This window comes from Ambystoma mexicanum, chromosome 4p (assembly GCF_040938575.1).
Source record: "Ambystoma mexicanum isolate Mex_15411 chromosome 4p, UKY_AmexF1_1, whole genome shotgun sequence".
NCBI classification, from domain to species: domain Eukaryota; kingdom Metazoa; phylum Chordata; class Amphibia; order Caudata; family Ambystomatidae; genus Ambystoma; species Ambystoma mexicanum.
This window is the reverse complement of record NC_090927.1, coordinates 264,655,643-264,670,075: the sequence shown is the minus strand read 5'-3', so window position 1 is coordinate 264,670,075 and position 14,433 is coordinate 264,655,643. Positions and strand designations below refer to the sequence as shown.

The window sequence follows — 14,433 nt, the reverse complement described above, 5'->3', positions numbered from 1 at the left end:
TTTTGGGTGCTGCTTCTGATAAAGGGTGGAATCTGTTTTCTAGGTTCCCAACACACTTCAACACACCCCAAAGAGAACACAAGAACTCATTATCATGCATTGGCAGGACTGCATTCCTCAGACATGGCATAGTGCACTTGAGAAGAGGACCATCATTTATTCCAGGCAGGCATACATGCAAAGCTTCCTGGCATCACTGTATGCATCCCAACAAACATTACATTTTCTGAACTGTGATTTTAGCCTTCAACTCATGAAAGCTGTGACTAAAGCATTTGCAGTTATGCACCTCTGGGCATTATTCTTGAGGCTGGGAATTCAACTGTACAGAATAAAGTTGTGTAGTCTGACTACAGGCTCTCCTCAGCAGTTTGAAAAGTAAAATACATGAAGTGAGCAGCCGATCTGCTGCCGATCCTACAACAGTGCCCAAAGACGGAGCCCTATCTTCAATGTTACCTGATATGTGTGTGGAACAAAATGCAGGGTTAACACAAAAATACCAATGTTTTAAAATAAATCTAGATTTTTGCTCCCTTAAATGCCTTCCTGATAATCTCTAGATGTACTGTTCTAATGCAAAAGAATCAGGTTTCCTCTCGCCTTTGAAAACTTGCATTGAAATGTAGTTGTATGGATATCCTTTGGCACAATGTCTGGCAGTGTAACCTTGGTCCACGGCTCATCCTGTTGGATACTAATATCTGGAAAGAGTACTCGGCTCTCTTATTTACTTACCCATCACTTACTGAATTACACCTACCATGCATACATAAATTATATATTCATCATTCTCTTTTTCCCCCTTTGTGTTTTTCTAGAAAAAACTGAGGCGTCTGCTGAAATACATGGTTTTTCGAGACTACAAATCCAAAGTTGTCAAAAGCATAGATGAAGATGAGCTACTTGACGGTATTTCTATTTCAATGTTCCTTGCGATAGTGGGTGAATGGTGGCAGCTTCTAATATCCTTTGCTGCTGTTACATTTGCTTCCGTTCTGCCTGAAGATTACATACATAATTATGAGTTGATGTTAAGGTTTCCTTCTTTAATAACCCATATCCACGATTTTCCAAAGGAAAGCGAAAGTTCTGAGAATTAGCTGTATCCAGAGATATTCTGTTTTTTTCAAAGATGACCGGAAAAACAGGATTTGCTGAGTAATGTTAAATATCAGGACTAACAAAATTCAAATTTCACGTTCCATAAATTGCCCAAACAATAATTTCTAGTAAAATAATTCATATAAAGACTTGGAAAACGAGGTTCAGTTGAGAATCCTATAGTCTTTCATGTCCCCCGGACCTATCAAAGGCGTTATAAAACCATAATGAACAGTTCCTGCTTTAACAACACCCGGGTTCAAGTTAGTACACATCTTACATAGGGGAATGTGAGACCACTTTCCCCTGACATTTGATCTCCTTAAACACATTATCGGGACACATATGTCAAAAATATCTTCAAAGGGATTGGTTCCTCCGACGTATTCCACATCTATGACGGGTAATCACCACAGCAGTGCTGCTTCGGAAAATTTTTGGCGTCTGCGTCCTGCTTCGATGATGTCGATAAGCTATCCTCGAGGGTCTCCATCGAGCCGACGTCACTGGATGTTATAAGTAGGACGCACGATGCCCGTAGCCTCAGTTCTGTTTTTTCCGTAAACGTGTTCGCTTCGGAGATCTTGGCGCGCCTCGGTTCTTCTGTTACTTCTATCGGTTCTTCGAACTTGGTGTTTTGTGAAAAGATATCATGTCTTTGTCTTCTTCTACCCTGCGGTCAGGATTCAAGAAGTGTCGGGACAAGATGTCACTTATGGACCCGCATGACGTCTGGTGCCTCAGCATACGCAAATGCACACAGAGGTACCAACACCGAAATAATTAGGAAATACCTACGAACAAGGATAAAATGCACACACCAGACAGAAACCTATGTGAAAATGGCCACGGACATCACCCAACAAAACAATGAAGCACAAGGCTCACTTTCACTGTAGTATTGATGCAAGCTATCTCATACTTACAGTGAGTGCTGCTGAATAAATATGTTATGTTAAGCCAATTTCTAAAGCGCGCGTTCGCCCTAAGGTATCTTGGCGCTAGAGGGAGGGGTCTGCAGCCAGGACCAATGAGAACTCAACCTAAAATAAGAATATTATAACAGCCTTTCTAAAGGCCAGATAGTTGGAAATGTTCTTAATGGCGAATGGGAGTTCAGTCCACAGCACCGCAGCTACTATCGAGAAGGCTGGTATAGCCAAGTAATGTTTGATTGGATTGATATTGGGGATATGGTTTGTTTAGGGCTGCTCTTAATTACATTAATGTTGGCATTTCCAACATGTGTCCACTTGGTGTTTTATAGATAGCAACTATTACTCTTGTAAGAAAACGTTTTTTATGTCATTTATTTAGTGTATTTCATTTTGGCTATTGAGTGCAACCAAGTTTTCAGAATCCACCGAGCCATGTTCTCCTGTAAGGGTGACAGGGAGGCATTGGGTGGTTATGGGGAAATGGTCCTTACCACATCATATTTATCATCGGAACCCCATTTATGGGAACCGGGAATAGTTACCATTTACAACCATTGGGGAACATGTAACATAGCTAAATGGGGATTGTACAAGTTCAAAGGAGTGAGATCTAGAGAGTGACTATTGCGCTGGGTGAGCTCGGGTGGGGGCCAGGGGTGCTCTGAAAAAAATGAATGTACCAACATGGTCACAAATGCCAGTTCTGGATGCAACACATCCTGCAGAGATAGCGCACAACACGCTCATACAATCATGAACGGAAAACAAATCATCAAACTTGCAGCAGAATATCGGCAGTTTCAAGTTGCAGATTGTACAATTTCGACATAAAAGAAAGTAAAAACACTTGGCATATATTTAGATCAGAAACTTATTATGCAAGCCCAAGTTAATAATTTGCTCTGCACATCTGTCTACTATATTTATTTGTTTATTTATTTTGCGCCGAAGACCGCAGATATCTAGGCGCACACAAAAACAATACATCAGGAAAGGCCATCACAGAAAAATCAACAGAATAATAGCGTCTTTAAACAGTTAGGGAACGCCCACAGATTCTTTTCCTTGCGCAGGTCAGCTGGTAACTCGTTCCAGGCCGAAGCTGCTGGGACTGGAAAAGATCGACCTTTACCTCCAGCACACTTTCTTCGAGGACAGGTTAGATGCATAGCATCACTAGAGCGGGTAGCTTTTGTAAACATTTGCTGTGTACATTTCTGATGTAATTATGGTTTTGCCAGACCGTGCAGACATTTATGTGTTGGAATATTGGTGCGACTGGCAGCCGGTGCAGGTCCCTTCTACGTGTAGAAATATGTTAGTTTTTAACAATGCGAACAGCATCGTTCTGTAAAACCTGAAGTATTTGTATGCATCCCTTACCTGGACCACTCAGCAAGGCATTGCAAAAATCAACCCTTGCATTATAGTTGCTCTTTCCAGTTTTGTGCGGTGATTGTATAGAAACGTATGGCTTAACCAACCGCAGCAGCCTCAGATGATATTGGGACTTCTTCACTACGTTATCTAAAGCCTCCTAAGGTTTTCACCTTCTGTACTACCTCAATACGGGGTTTATCGGTAATAAAAACCTGAATACTCCGCTCCCAGCTTGACTCTTGCCTGGGTAGAGCCAAAAATGAGGAGCTCGGTTTTAGCGCCATTAAGGCAGAGACAGTTTGTAGACATCCAGTTTTGAACGTTTTCAGAAATTAGAGATTTTCTCAACATCATCAGCTTAATTTCCACTCCACTCCTGACTGTGATCAGCATAGTTGTTAAATTGTACATCCAAACTCTCAATAGATCACATAGGGTGCGGATGTACACATTGAAGAGTGATGGGGAGAGGATACCACCCTCGCTCGGGCACACCACAGGTAATCAAGGCGGGCTCCGACGTGGCATTTCCCCAGCAAGCTTGTTACCTTCTATTTCTGAGAAATGACTTGATCCATTCAGAGACCTTTTCAGAACAGCACCCTGTAGTGGCTGAAATGGTAATAAGTTTAACATGGTTTCGAAGATTGAAGGCTGCTGATAGATCTATTAACATCAGCAGCCCCGATTTCCTTTTGTCAACGACATTCAGCATCTGCGTCTGCAGATCTACCATTGCAGTCTTGGTGCTGTGGTGTCACCTGAAGCCTGATTGTCTGGGGTGAAAGACAGCTGCTTGTTCCAAATGTCCTTGTAGTTGAGCCGTAACAATGTTATCAACTATTTTTAGTAAAGTAGGAACATTAGTAATAGTCCTGAGGTTACTGTGTGCCTTGTGATCTTGACGTGGTTTCTTAACTACTATAGTCTTGATGTTATCTGGAACAGTGTTATGAGCAAAAGTTGCATTTGTAAAACATTTCAAAAAAGGGGAAAAACAGCTCAACATTATTAAGAATGATCTTTGACGGAACGACGTCCCCGGGAAATGTTTTCGGGCTATTTTCGTTAATATAGTCTCCATTTGATATTCCAAAATGAGTTAAATTTAAAAGATTTATTTGCAGATGAGTGATACGTCTCAGACTTTAGTTCAAAATTGATTTGTCCTGCTATTAAGTATTTTGGAGTTAGGGTTCTTAATTTTATCTGCAAAGGCTGACGGTACTGCTGTACAGTCCTCATTCGTAGAAGTAAAAACATCAGACTGAGCCTGGGGTTTCTCTAATTTTCTAAGAATCTTGAACAGATTTTTAGTATCACTGCCTGACTCTTCAGCCTGTGTGTTAAAATAGTCTCTTTTAGCTTCACAAATCTCCTTCCTATATATTTTTTCGAGGGATTTCCGCATGTCTTTATTTTCCTTTGTCTTGTCTTTTGCCCAACTGTGTTCTCTTTTTCTCTTCTGTTTACGTGCAGTAAAGGCAGAGGTAAAACAATGTTGGTTATTAGGTCTTTCTCTGATGGCCTTATTTTTCTTAGGAACCACTAGGTCGAAAAAAGTAGTCAAATCATTTGCATAGTCTGCTGCCAGTGCAAAAGGTGAGTGAGCCTCTGAGGTAGCCTTCATGAGGCTCAGCATAGCCTCCTAATTCACCTATCGGCATATTATTAACATTTCTACTGGAGACTTTTTTAAGCACGTTCTTTCCATGAACAGCCTTAGTAGGCAATGTAAGTTCGAATTTTACAAACAAGTGATCTGACCAGACACAAGGTCTGATACATATAGGACCAATTTGAAGATGTGTTGCTGCCACTCAATCTAGCACATTACCCTTAACATGGGTTGGGTCTTTACTGTGGATCACATAATTATGATTTTTTAATATATGCTTTAAAGACGTGGATCCTATATCTTAATTATTACTAAGCCATCTGTTGATGTGTCTCAGTAAAATGGTAAGACTGTTCGGCCTATCTAGAGGGTTTAATATTGTAGATATACCATTGTTAAAAGAGGGCATATCACTAGGGGGATGGGGGAATATCAAAATTATGTTAATGCAGTGGTTGGGGCGGGGGTGAATTTAAGCAATACAATTTCACATCCCTCACAAATAATAGGGCATTGAAAGATGCCAATCTCTTGTCTGGTTAAAATTGCAACTCCACCACCCTTGCTGTGCTCTCTATTCTGGCCAAAAAACCTGTAACCTTCAGGCATGGCTAAGTCGATATTAGGGCCACCAGAATCCTTCAACCACGTTTCCGTAAAGCACATTATGTCAATATGAATGTCTACAACATAATCATGAATGAGCATATTTATCCATTGAGTAGGTATTCTGCAGGGATATATTAAGTGTTCGTCCAATGGCCAGGTCCACAGTATTAGATGTTATTTCAGCTTTACACCCTATCAAAAAAATTATCAGATTGCAAAGAAATCTGCAACGCGGTATCTATATTAACATTAGGAGAGACATGTTTTGCCTGAATATCTAATGTGTTAGCATAATTTCTACTAGTATCTATAGATTGATTTGTTGCTCTGTCCACATGGTTCTATAGTGTTTGAAGAGATAGTCATATCAGTACTAGAATGTACACGAGACATGTTAACATCACATCTGATATCTTAAATACAATATTTCTGAACAATTGCCTGGAGTCTTAATTTCTGTTCAGCTAGTTTTAGAATTTTAAACTCCATATTACTAACCAATAGTCACACTAAATCTGTGTCTCTGTAAAGAACTGGCTTAACAGCTTGCGTTTCTAGATCTCCACGCCGGAATGGAGTTCTGCACCTGTGTCCTGCGTGGACTCGCACAGACTTGCTGGACCATGGCACTCCAGTGCTGAGACTCCTGTCAAAAAATTACTATATGCGGCAGAACTACAAAACGGATGGGGCTTGTAGTTCCTTAGCACACAGTGTGTTTAAACAAGCAGGCAGGTTTTACTGATACTGCAATGCGGGGACGCAACTTCAATAAAATATACTTTAGCAATCTAAAAATAGTTTCAAAACAATTCCAAAAACAGTTTCAACACAATTTCCTAAACATTACCCAATCCATGTTAAAAATACGGCAAAGAGTGTTAGTGCAGAGAAACTAAAAGCTGGCTAGGTTTTTAAATTAGTTCAGCCTATCAGTATATATGCAGCCTAGTTTTAGCACGCTAACGCTGAATTTAAAGTTTTGCTATATCAGGTTTCTGGCTCAGCTACGACCCTACATCTCGACAAGTAACTGAGAGACAGTTGCTAGGGCCATTATTGGTGCTAAAATTGATTACTGCAGCAGTCTGTTGGTTGGACCTGTAAGAGTGAATGTGCTAGGCTGCAATTGATTTTAAATAGTGCAGTTAGGATCACTGCAGGTCTAAAAAGGAGAGACCACGTATCTGATGCCAGGAAGGGCTTACCATAGCTCCCTATTGAGGCCAGGATTGAATACCAGCTTAACATGATCGCTCACAAATGTGGGACACGACTACATCCGGTTTACCTAGCTGAAGTGTTGGAGAGTAAACCATTGACTCGAGACATCAGGTCTAACAACTTGAATATGTTGAAGGTTCCCAGGTGTAAACTTTCACAGGTAGTAAAAGGGGCCTTCTTTGTAGCAGCACTTAAGGCCTGGAATGTGATACCCCCGGATCTTAGGGCAATGAAATCCACTGAAATGTTCCAAAGACAATTGAAGACTTTTCTCTTCAGATTATTTCCTGTCTTAATTAAGCAAATGACGCTTGCCCGCGGTCTTTCATCGGGATATTTGTGCAGTATTTTGTTTACTATTTGTTTGTCTTTTTTTGTGTTTGCGCCCGTATGCCCCCGGGCCCTTTTGCGGCGCCATATAAATGCAATACATGCAATACATGCATACAACTGTGGCTTATGAACGTTGAGTTCATCTGTAATCAGTTAAATGGTACACAAATACCTGCATGCATAAAAGCCTCTGATACTCTGCAAACATCCAAGACCTGAATCTGCACCATCATACAACCCCCCCTACATAAACCTCGCCCCCGCTGCAAATATTCAACTCCTATTTTGGAACATGTACGAATGAGGACACAGCCGGAATCTATGGACTTCGCAACACTCAGAACCACATGCACCCTCACATAGGCGTACGCTCTGGAACGGACAGACGCGGGCACGCGCACGCATGCGAACGTGCTCTGGAACATTCACACATGCATGCACACCCACTGTGAACAAAAGCCGAGCATCAGCATTGTGGACATGCACATGAAACGCACACTAAAAATAGAGGGGATGATTTTTATGTTTTATTTGTATTGTGTATTCAGTTTATAATAAACTTCTACGCATTCAGAAGTACAAAAACAACACCGTTAATACATTGCATATATACATTACATGTACATGTTTTTTTAAGAACACTTGCTTTAAGTCTTAAGGTACCTTACATCAGTTCTATTCCTCCAACTGGTGTAGTGTGATTGAATTGAGGACTGAATGTTTGTGGTAAGCTAGGCATCACCAACATTTGAAGACTTTACATGTCTTATGGGGTATTGCTAGTAAAGGTAACATTCCTATTTCCGTCGTTTGTAGGCTTCACTATTTCAATATTTTTTCCACATGCATTTGATATGGTCTAAAAATGAGCTACCCGAAAATCTGCACCCACCACCATATACCCTAACCTTGTCATCCTATTTATACATTGACTAAGGCTGCACATGTCTCTGATATGTACGCATGTGTGTAAGTGAAGCCATCCTGGGCTTTCTGACAAACATGATAAACATTTGAGTGGACCCTTAATCAAGCCAAATAGTGTTTTGTACTTTTCACCCAGTTAAAAAGGATGAAAGAAGGGGAAGAAATTATAATTAGTGAGTGATAGGATGTTGTTTTATGTAAATGATTGCTACCAGATGAATTTGTGACAGCTAGACAGTCCCGCAATGTCTGCTATTGGGAGCCGAATTTGCAGAGCAGGTGTAGAGTCACAGCTGGGCTGCAGATGTGCAGGAATAATGTTTTCAACTTGTGATTTGCCTCCCGCCCATCAGACAAAAGCAGCATCAGTGGCAGTGTTAATAAACGCCAGAAAGTTGCCCAGGATTTTCTGAACTCACTGGACCAGACGGGCGAGCTTCTGGCCTTGTTTGAAGACGAAGAGATTGATGAAGTTAAGCAGGAAAGGATGGAGGTACATTTACTTTCCTTCCCAATGTTCTCTTTCTAAAGTGAAAAGCGTTGCTTGTATCTGCTTGCAAAGAACACCTCTTGCCATGTGTTCCGGTTTTCTTTTGTTTGTAGGTAATCGATCAAGGGCATCAAGACTATGGAGGCTTCATTTAATTCAGAATGCTCAACTCCTATTTTTTTAATTCATGTGTTTTGGGTGTGCCAAAATGTAAAATGCATTACGTAAAACAAGTGCCAGTGTTCAAATAACGTAAGAATAAGTATCATTTACAATAAATAAATGCCTTCTCGTATAAATGATGACAATAGATTCAGGATAAATCCTGCAACAAAGTAAGGGGAACAATGGGGCAAAGGAAGAACTTGGACAGACCTGTGGCCTTTGCATGTGATATAATGGAGAGATCGAAGGGCACGTCAATAGACTGAAATAGAAGTCTAACAAGGATTACCAAATGTTACCAACTCGTATATTTCATATATTTAAATATTGTCTTATCACTAATGGACAGGCGCATACGTTTTTTTTTAACCTTGTTTAGTAAATACATTAGTATTACTATTACTATTTACATTAGTGCTTGCATGCTGCTTTATACTAAAAGGTGTAAAACCGAGAGCTAGAATAGAAGTCCTTGTGCCATTTGGCTGGGTCTATAATTCATATCTAGGCTCCCTGTTATCCGGCATAACCAACTCTCAATATGACGTTAAACTATTTCATTCCATTCCAGTTTCCCAATACTCGTAAACTGCATCTCACGCCACGCTGTCCACCATGGCTCTAGACACTGTGCTTTGCCGTGTTCATCCTCCCCAGTGTTCATCTGACTGAAACCTGTCCCGCTACATTGTTAATTTGGGGGCATCGTGGGCAATTTGTTTTCAGGAGTGACACTAAGTTTCATACACTGGTGGAAAGCTAAAGGCGTAAACCCAAAACCGGGGGTCACAAAGTAGGACTCCAGGTGGACCTCAAGGTAACATCTCTATTTTACTTGCATTGAGCTTCAAGTGATTCCTGATGAGCCATTGGATAAGCCACCATGTCTATCGCAAAGATGGCAATGGTGGGAGACAACACTTCACACAGATAGAATGATAAGGGATGCCCTCTTGCCTTCTGTGCCACACCACATAGCAGCATAACCCTCAATGGCCTCTGACTGTGATTTCCTTGTAAAATAATTTGAAGGCCGAGCCAGATATCCCAAAGCGATGGTGCAGACCCAGATAATGGTGTGCTCAACTGTGCCAAAGGCAGCTGAAAGATCTAACAATGCCAGTATTCCTGATGTTGTCTATTATGGATCTCTGTGTTATACATGGTCAGATTCTACATGATTAATTATTTATGGTCCTCAGCAGATTCAATGAGCTTTCCAAAGAAAAAATTCCTTGAAATAGGCTGTAAATATACTGTAGGAAGTATCATTGCGTGGTTCACTGTATACAAAAGATGTAATTTCTTAATTTGTTATTTAAAGGAGGCCAGCCAACAAAGTTGAAATGGTCTTGATTCTAGCTGGGCAATGATCTCGGGGCTAGTGTGAGAGTTTAGCTTTTGATATGAGGTTGACCATATACAATACGGTTAGAGGAGTAAAAAGGTTGATCTACATAGGGTACTTCACTGATATGCGACAGAGGCTTACACCATTATATCAGGAGTAAGACATGTCATCTCAGTTACTGTTTTTATATTTTCAACTTTTGTTGGAAAAGAAAGTGCAATGTTTTCACAAAGCTATGTAGAAGGCTTAACATCTTGGTCACAGAAAGTTGTAGCGCTAAGTTGCTCAATAATTGTCATAATTTCTTCGGTCATGTTGTTATCTGAAACAATGTTGTTGGAAAAATAGGACTTGTTTGCCTTGTTTATAGATACTAAGTTTTAGTTTCAATGCACTCAGGTCATTATCATTTAGAAATGTTACTTTCGGCTTTCCATAAGCTGAGTTTGTTCTTTCAGAATTGAGAGTACCTAGGTTGATTGGATTTATTTTGTTGGACATAGAGTTTATTGGATCAAAATACTTAAAAGCCAAGGGAAGACTGTCAGCCATAACTTGGAGTGTGTTGTGTATTTAACCGTTGTGCCGAATCACCAGATGTTGTCACTTCTCCCCAAAGGGGAGCCCTTTCCCATGAGGCCAGGGAGGTGAGGGGGCTATCAGATAGGCCCCCAGGAGGGTGGTATAATGCGGTAGGATCTCATGGGGAGGGACTGTCCCCATGCCCCCCGCCCCAAGGGACAAGGACAACCATCTAGATTACAGCCCTTGTGAGAAGATCACACCCCCTCATATTCTAGCCTCTTTGTAGACAGTAGACTAATGTACTGTTATAAGGAAGGCTGCCTAAGGATTCTGTAAAGCACTGAGTAGAAGAAGAGCTTGAGGGACATAGGTAATCCATGTACTGGGACGAGTTGGCTCTGCGGAGCAATAAAGATAAAACCTGTGAAAGAGTCGAAGGACATATACAATGGGCTCAGACATGGCTGTCCCCATTGTATAATAATCGACAATGGGCTAAATGCTGTGTCGCAGAGGACGGCAGGTGTGCTGCGCACCGAATGCGAGAAATACTTCTGCACAGTTTCTCTGACTGGCTTCCTGGTGTACCTTCAAAGCCTCACGCTTTCCTTGCCAGTCTTCTGCACTTGCCCCCAGGCTTTGCACTTGCCGCAGCACTACTGCACTTCGATTATGACCCATGAGAGTGGTACTTAACCAATGTTCTGATGGGACTGGGCGCACTTGGTCCCTATTCCTCCCCCACACACTTCCTGTTCTGTGTACCTGCATGATCTGAATTTACCACGCCTAGTAAGATTGTTAGTCTTATCTTCCTTATGTCTTCCCCTCCCATGCATGGTTGCGCTTTGAAACACTTCTGTATAAGCGCATAATAAATAATCAATCAATCAAAATACGACTTGTGTCACTGATCCAGAGAGGGAGAACTCAAAGGAAGCCTGCAGTCAGCTGCGTCTGGTGATCAGGAGGTCTGTAGGAGCAGACCGGTGCCCAGCAGCATCAAGAAGAGGAGGAAGGAAAGCAGAAGGCAGCCAGTAACATCATTGCACAGCCAGAGTTAAGGCAATACACTGGAGAAGCTGAATAGAACTCTCTCCATCCTAGGAAGTGCCAGCGAAGTGTTGAAGCACTCAAAATTGGAAAGGGTGGCATGGGAGACACAGCGGGGATGCAGGGCAGCTTTCAAAGAGGGTGCATGCAGTTGTCTCTAGGCCCCTTTGCAACCATAACGCTTGGTTGGCACGGCAGGGGCAGAAAGCCTACAAAACTTCTCCTCATTTCAAGAGTGAAACACAACCGTTGATCACTGGGAACGGGTCGAGGGGCCCAAGTACCATAAAGAGAACTTGAGAGGAAGAGTCACTCACAACAGTGCCGGGCATAAACCCACTAAGAACAAAACCATGGTCGGAAACCATAACCAAGAGAGTGATGCGTCATCCTTTTTGTGGCAGTACTTGGCAGGAAAGTGAACCAAGTGGGCCCAATCAAAGAAGAGAAGCCAGGGTTGCGGACCCTTCTCACACTCAGAGTTGGGTGTTTTAGGTGTGAAGCCTAGTGAAGAGGGAGCCATTCACCCTGGTTGTAAGTTACTGTTTTATGATTACCAGGCGAAGGGAGTCATTCTACTGGTAATTCAGACTTGGAGGAAGGTCCAACCCAACAGGCCTGGGGAAGGGAGTCATTCCCCCAGGCTATCTGATACTGGACATCAGGAGAAGGGGGGCATTCTCCTGGGACCAGAACTTTACTGCTCTACTCCTTAGTTCCTAGTGTAAGGTACAAAAGTAAGGATTTCTTGGCACAGGACAGTGGACACTTTTGAGTTGACAGACATCCTTATCTTTAGTTAAGGCAGGGAAACCCGTCCTAGGAACAGGGAAATATAGGTTTTCACTTGCATTATTGTTTAATAAGTCTTTAGCCCCAAACATCCCACCTTTGTGTCAGAGTCCTTCTTATTCACCCTTGCACTATTTAAAATTAACATCAAGGGAGGTAATCGGTGATGACTGAGCAATACAGCTGATACTCTAGCTCCTGTAAAAATGCCCAAACATGGCATACATAAACAGACTATGCCTTGGTGTTCATTTAACAAGATACTCATATGTAAGGAGGGAGTGAGAGGAATGGGAGGGGCTCAAAGGTGGCCAGTGAGTGGTACCCAATCAGGGACAGGAACACTTCCTGGGGGGCGTGTTTGAGGAGGAATGTCTGGTGGCAGGATATTTTAATTTGGCAATGGGGGCAAGCCAAGATAGATCGAGGGGTCAGGTGTAAGCAATGGGGTCATTGTCGAAGCAGCTGGTAGAGAGGGTTGGTGAAGTCTGCTTGTTGGACACATGGAGGGTGCAACATCCCCAAGAAAAGGACTACTGCTTTTATTCCAATGTACATAAAACGTACTCAAGAATTGATTACATATTTGCAACCCAGGGAATAGCAACAGTGAAATAGGAAACATGACCATTTCCAACCATGAGCCAGTACTCCTGGAGTGAGCAGAATGCAGATTGCAACCAGTGCAGAGGGGATGCAGGCTAGAAGACTATCTGCTGCAGGATGAAGGGACCCAGGATCTAATGGAGCGGGAAATAGGCAGATACATAGATGCCGACAAGGAACCAGGGTTGACAGAAGGGTAGCATTGGGATACGTTCAAGGAACAGATGAATACATTTTGGTTGGCACAGCGAAAGAGCTGAGGGAAGCCAGGGAAAGAGAAGAGCAAGAACTAGAGAAACAAATAGCAAAGCTGGAAGCAGCCCATAAGGTGGTGGGGTCCAATAAGATAGCTAGGCAATCGGCACGCCCGCTGGGACAGCTCAGACAGTTGATCAATAGGTCTGTGGAGAGCACCCTGTTAGTGTAGACAGACTTTCTATGAGCATGGGAATAAAGTGGGCACAGTGCTGGCAAGGCAGATGAGAGCAACGGAGCAGAAATGCTTCATATAAGAACTGAAAGATATGGGGGAGCGGGTAGTGGCAACAGAAGGAGGTAAAAGGGTGATGGAGGAATTCCTTGCGGGTCTATATACGGAAGAACCATGCAATAGGAGGGAGCAAGAAGAGTACCTGGTGGGGTGGACAGGACTGAGGCTGAGAGGGGGTGTTCAGGTGAAGTACTTAGAAGCCCCGGTCACTATGGAGGAGGGGAGAAGGGTAGGCACCTCAAGCCTAACGAGGTGCAAATAGGGGCACACACAATAACTAACAGGTTGGTTGGGCAAATAATAATTAGAATTTGTGCAATGATGTAGAGAATTTTTCTTTATAGTTTCTGTCAAACATATAGGCATTAAAACATACAAACTTCAAGGTTACCAATTAATTTCACATAAGTTTTCCGTAATGAATTGGTCAATTAATTAATTGCAGTATTGCATTCAATTCGACAATACAGTCACATTCTCTTGTTTTACAATCTCAATAGAATTCACAATATAACCGTTTTTCAATAATAAATAACCTGATAGGTTGATGTATTTCTATTCCTATCGTCTACTATGCGTTTCCGGCGTATTTTGCCAGTCTTCAGGTAAGAAATATCTGGATAGTTGTGTTCTGTAGATTTAAACAAAAAAGTAATAGATATAGTTTTAATTCGCTATTTTGTATTTAATCTTCTCTTTTTACACTGAGTAAGGATTCCATGGATCTGCACTAACCTGTAAGTGGACTTAGCCACTGATTGATGCCCTTCAGTTTTCAGTAGAGGATTCTGTAAATAAATACATTCTGGTTACAAAGGTATTCTAGTA

At 42.0% G+C, this 14,433-nt stretch overlaps 1 protein-coding gene across 2 annotated transcripts in view; it reads left to right on the top strand.

Annotated features, from left to right (window-relative positions):
- Positions 1-14,433, top strand: part of SUPT3H (SPT3 homolog, SAGA and STAGA complex component) — a 2,273,353-nt gene that overhangs the window by 1,418,037 nt on the left and 840,883 nt on the right. For both annotated transcript variants that reach the window (XM_069605796.1, XM_069605795.1), the window contains exons 5-6: positions 822-912; positions 8,487-8,626. In XM_069605796.1, coding sequence (XP_069461897.1) covers positions 822-912; positions 8,487-8,626 — 231 coding nt within the window. The remainder of the gene's footprint in view (positions 1-821; positions 913-8,486; positions 8,627-14,433) is intronic.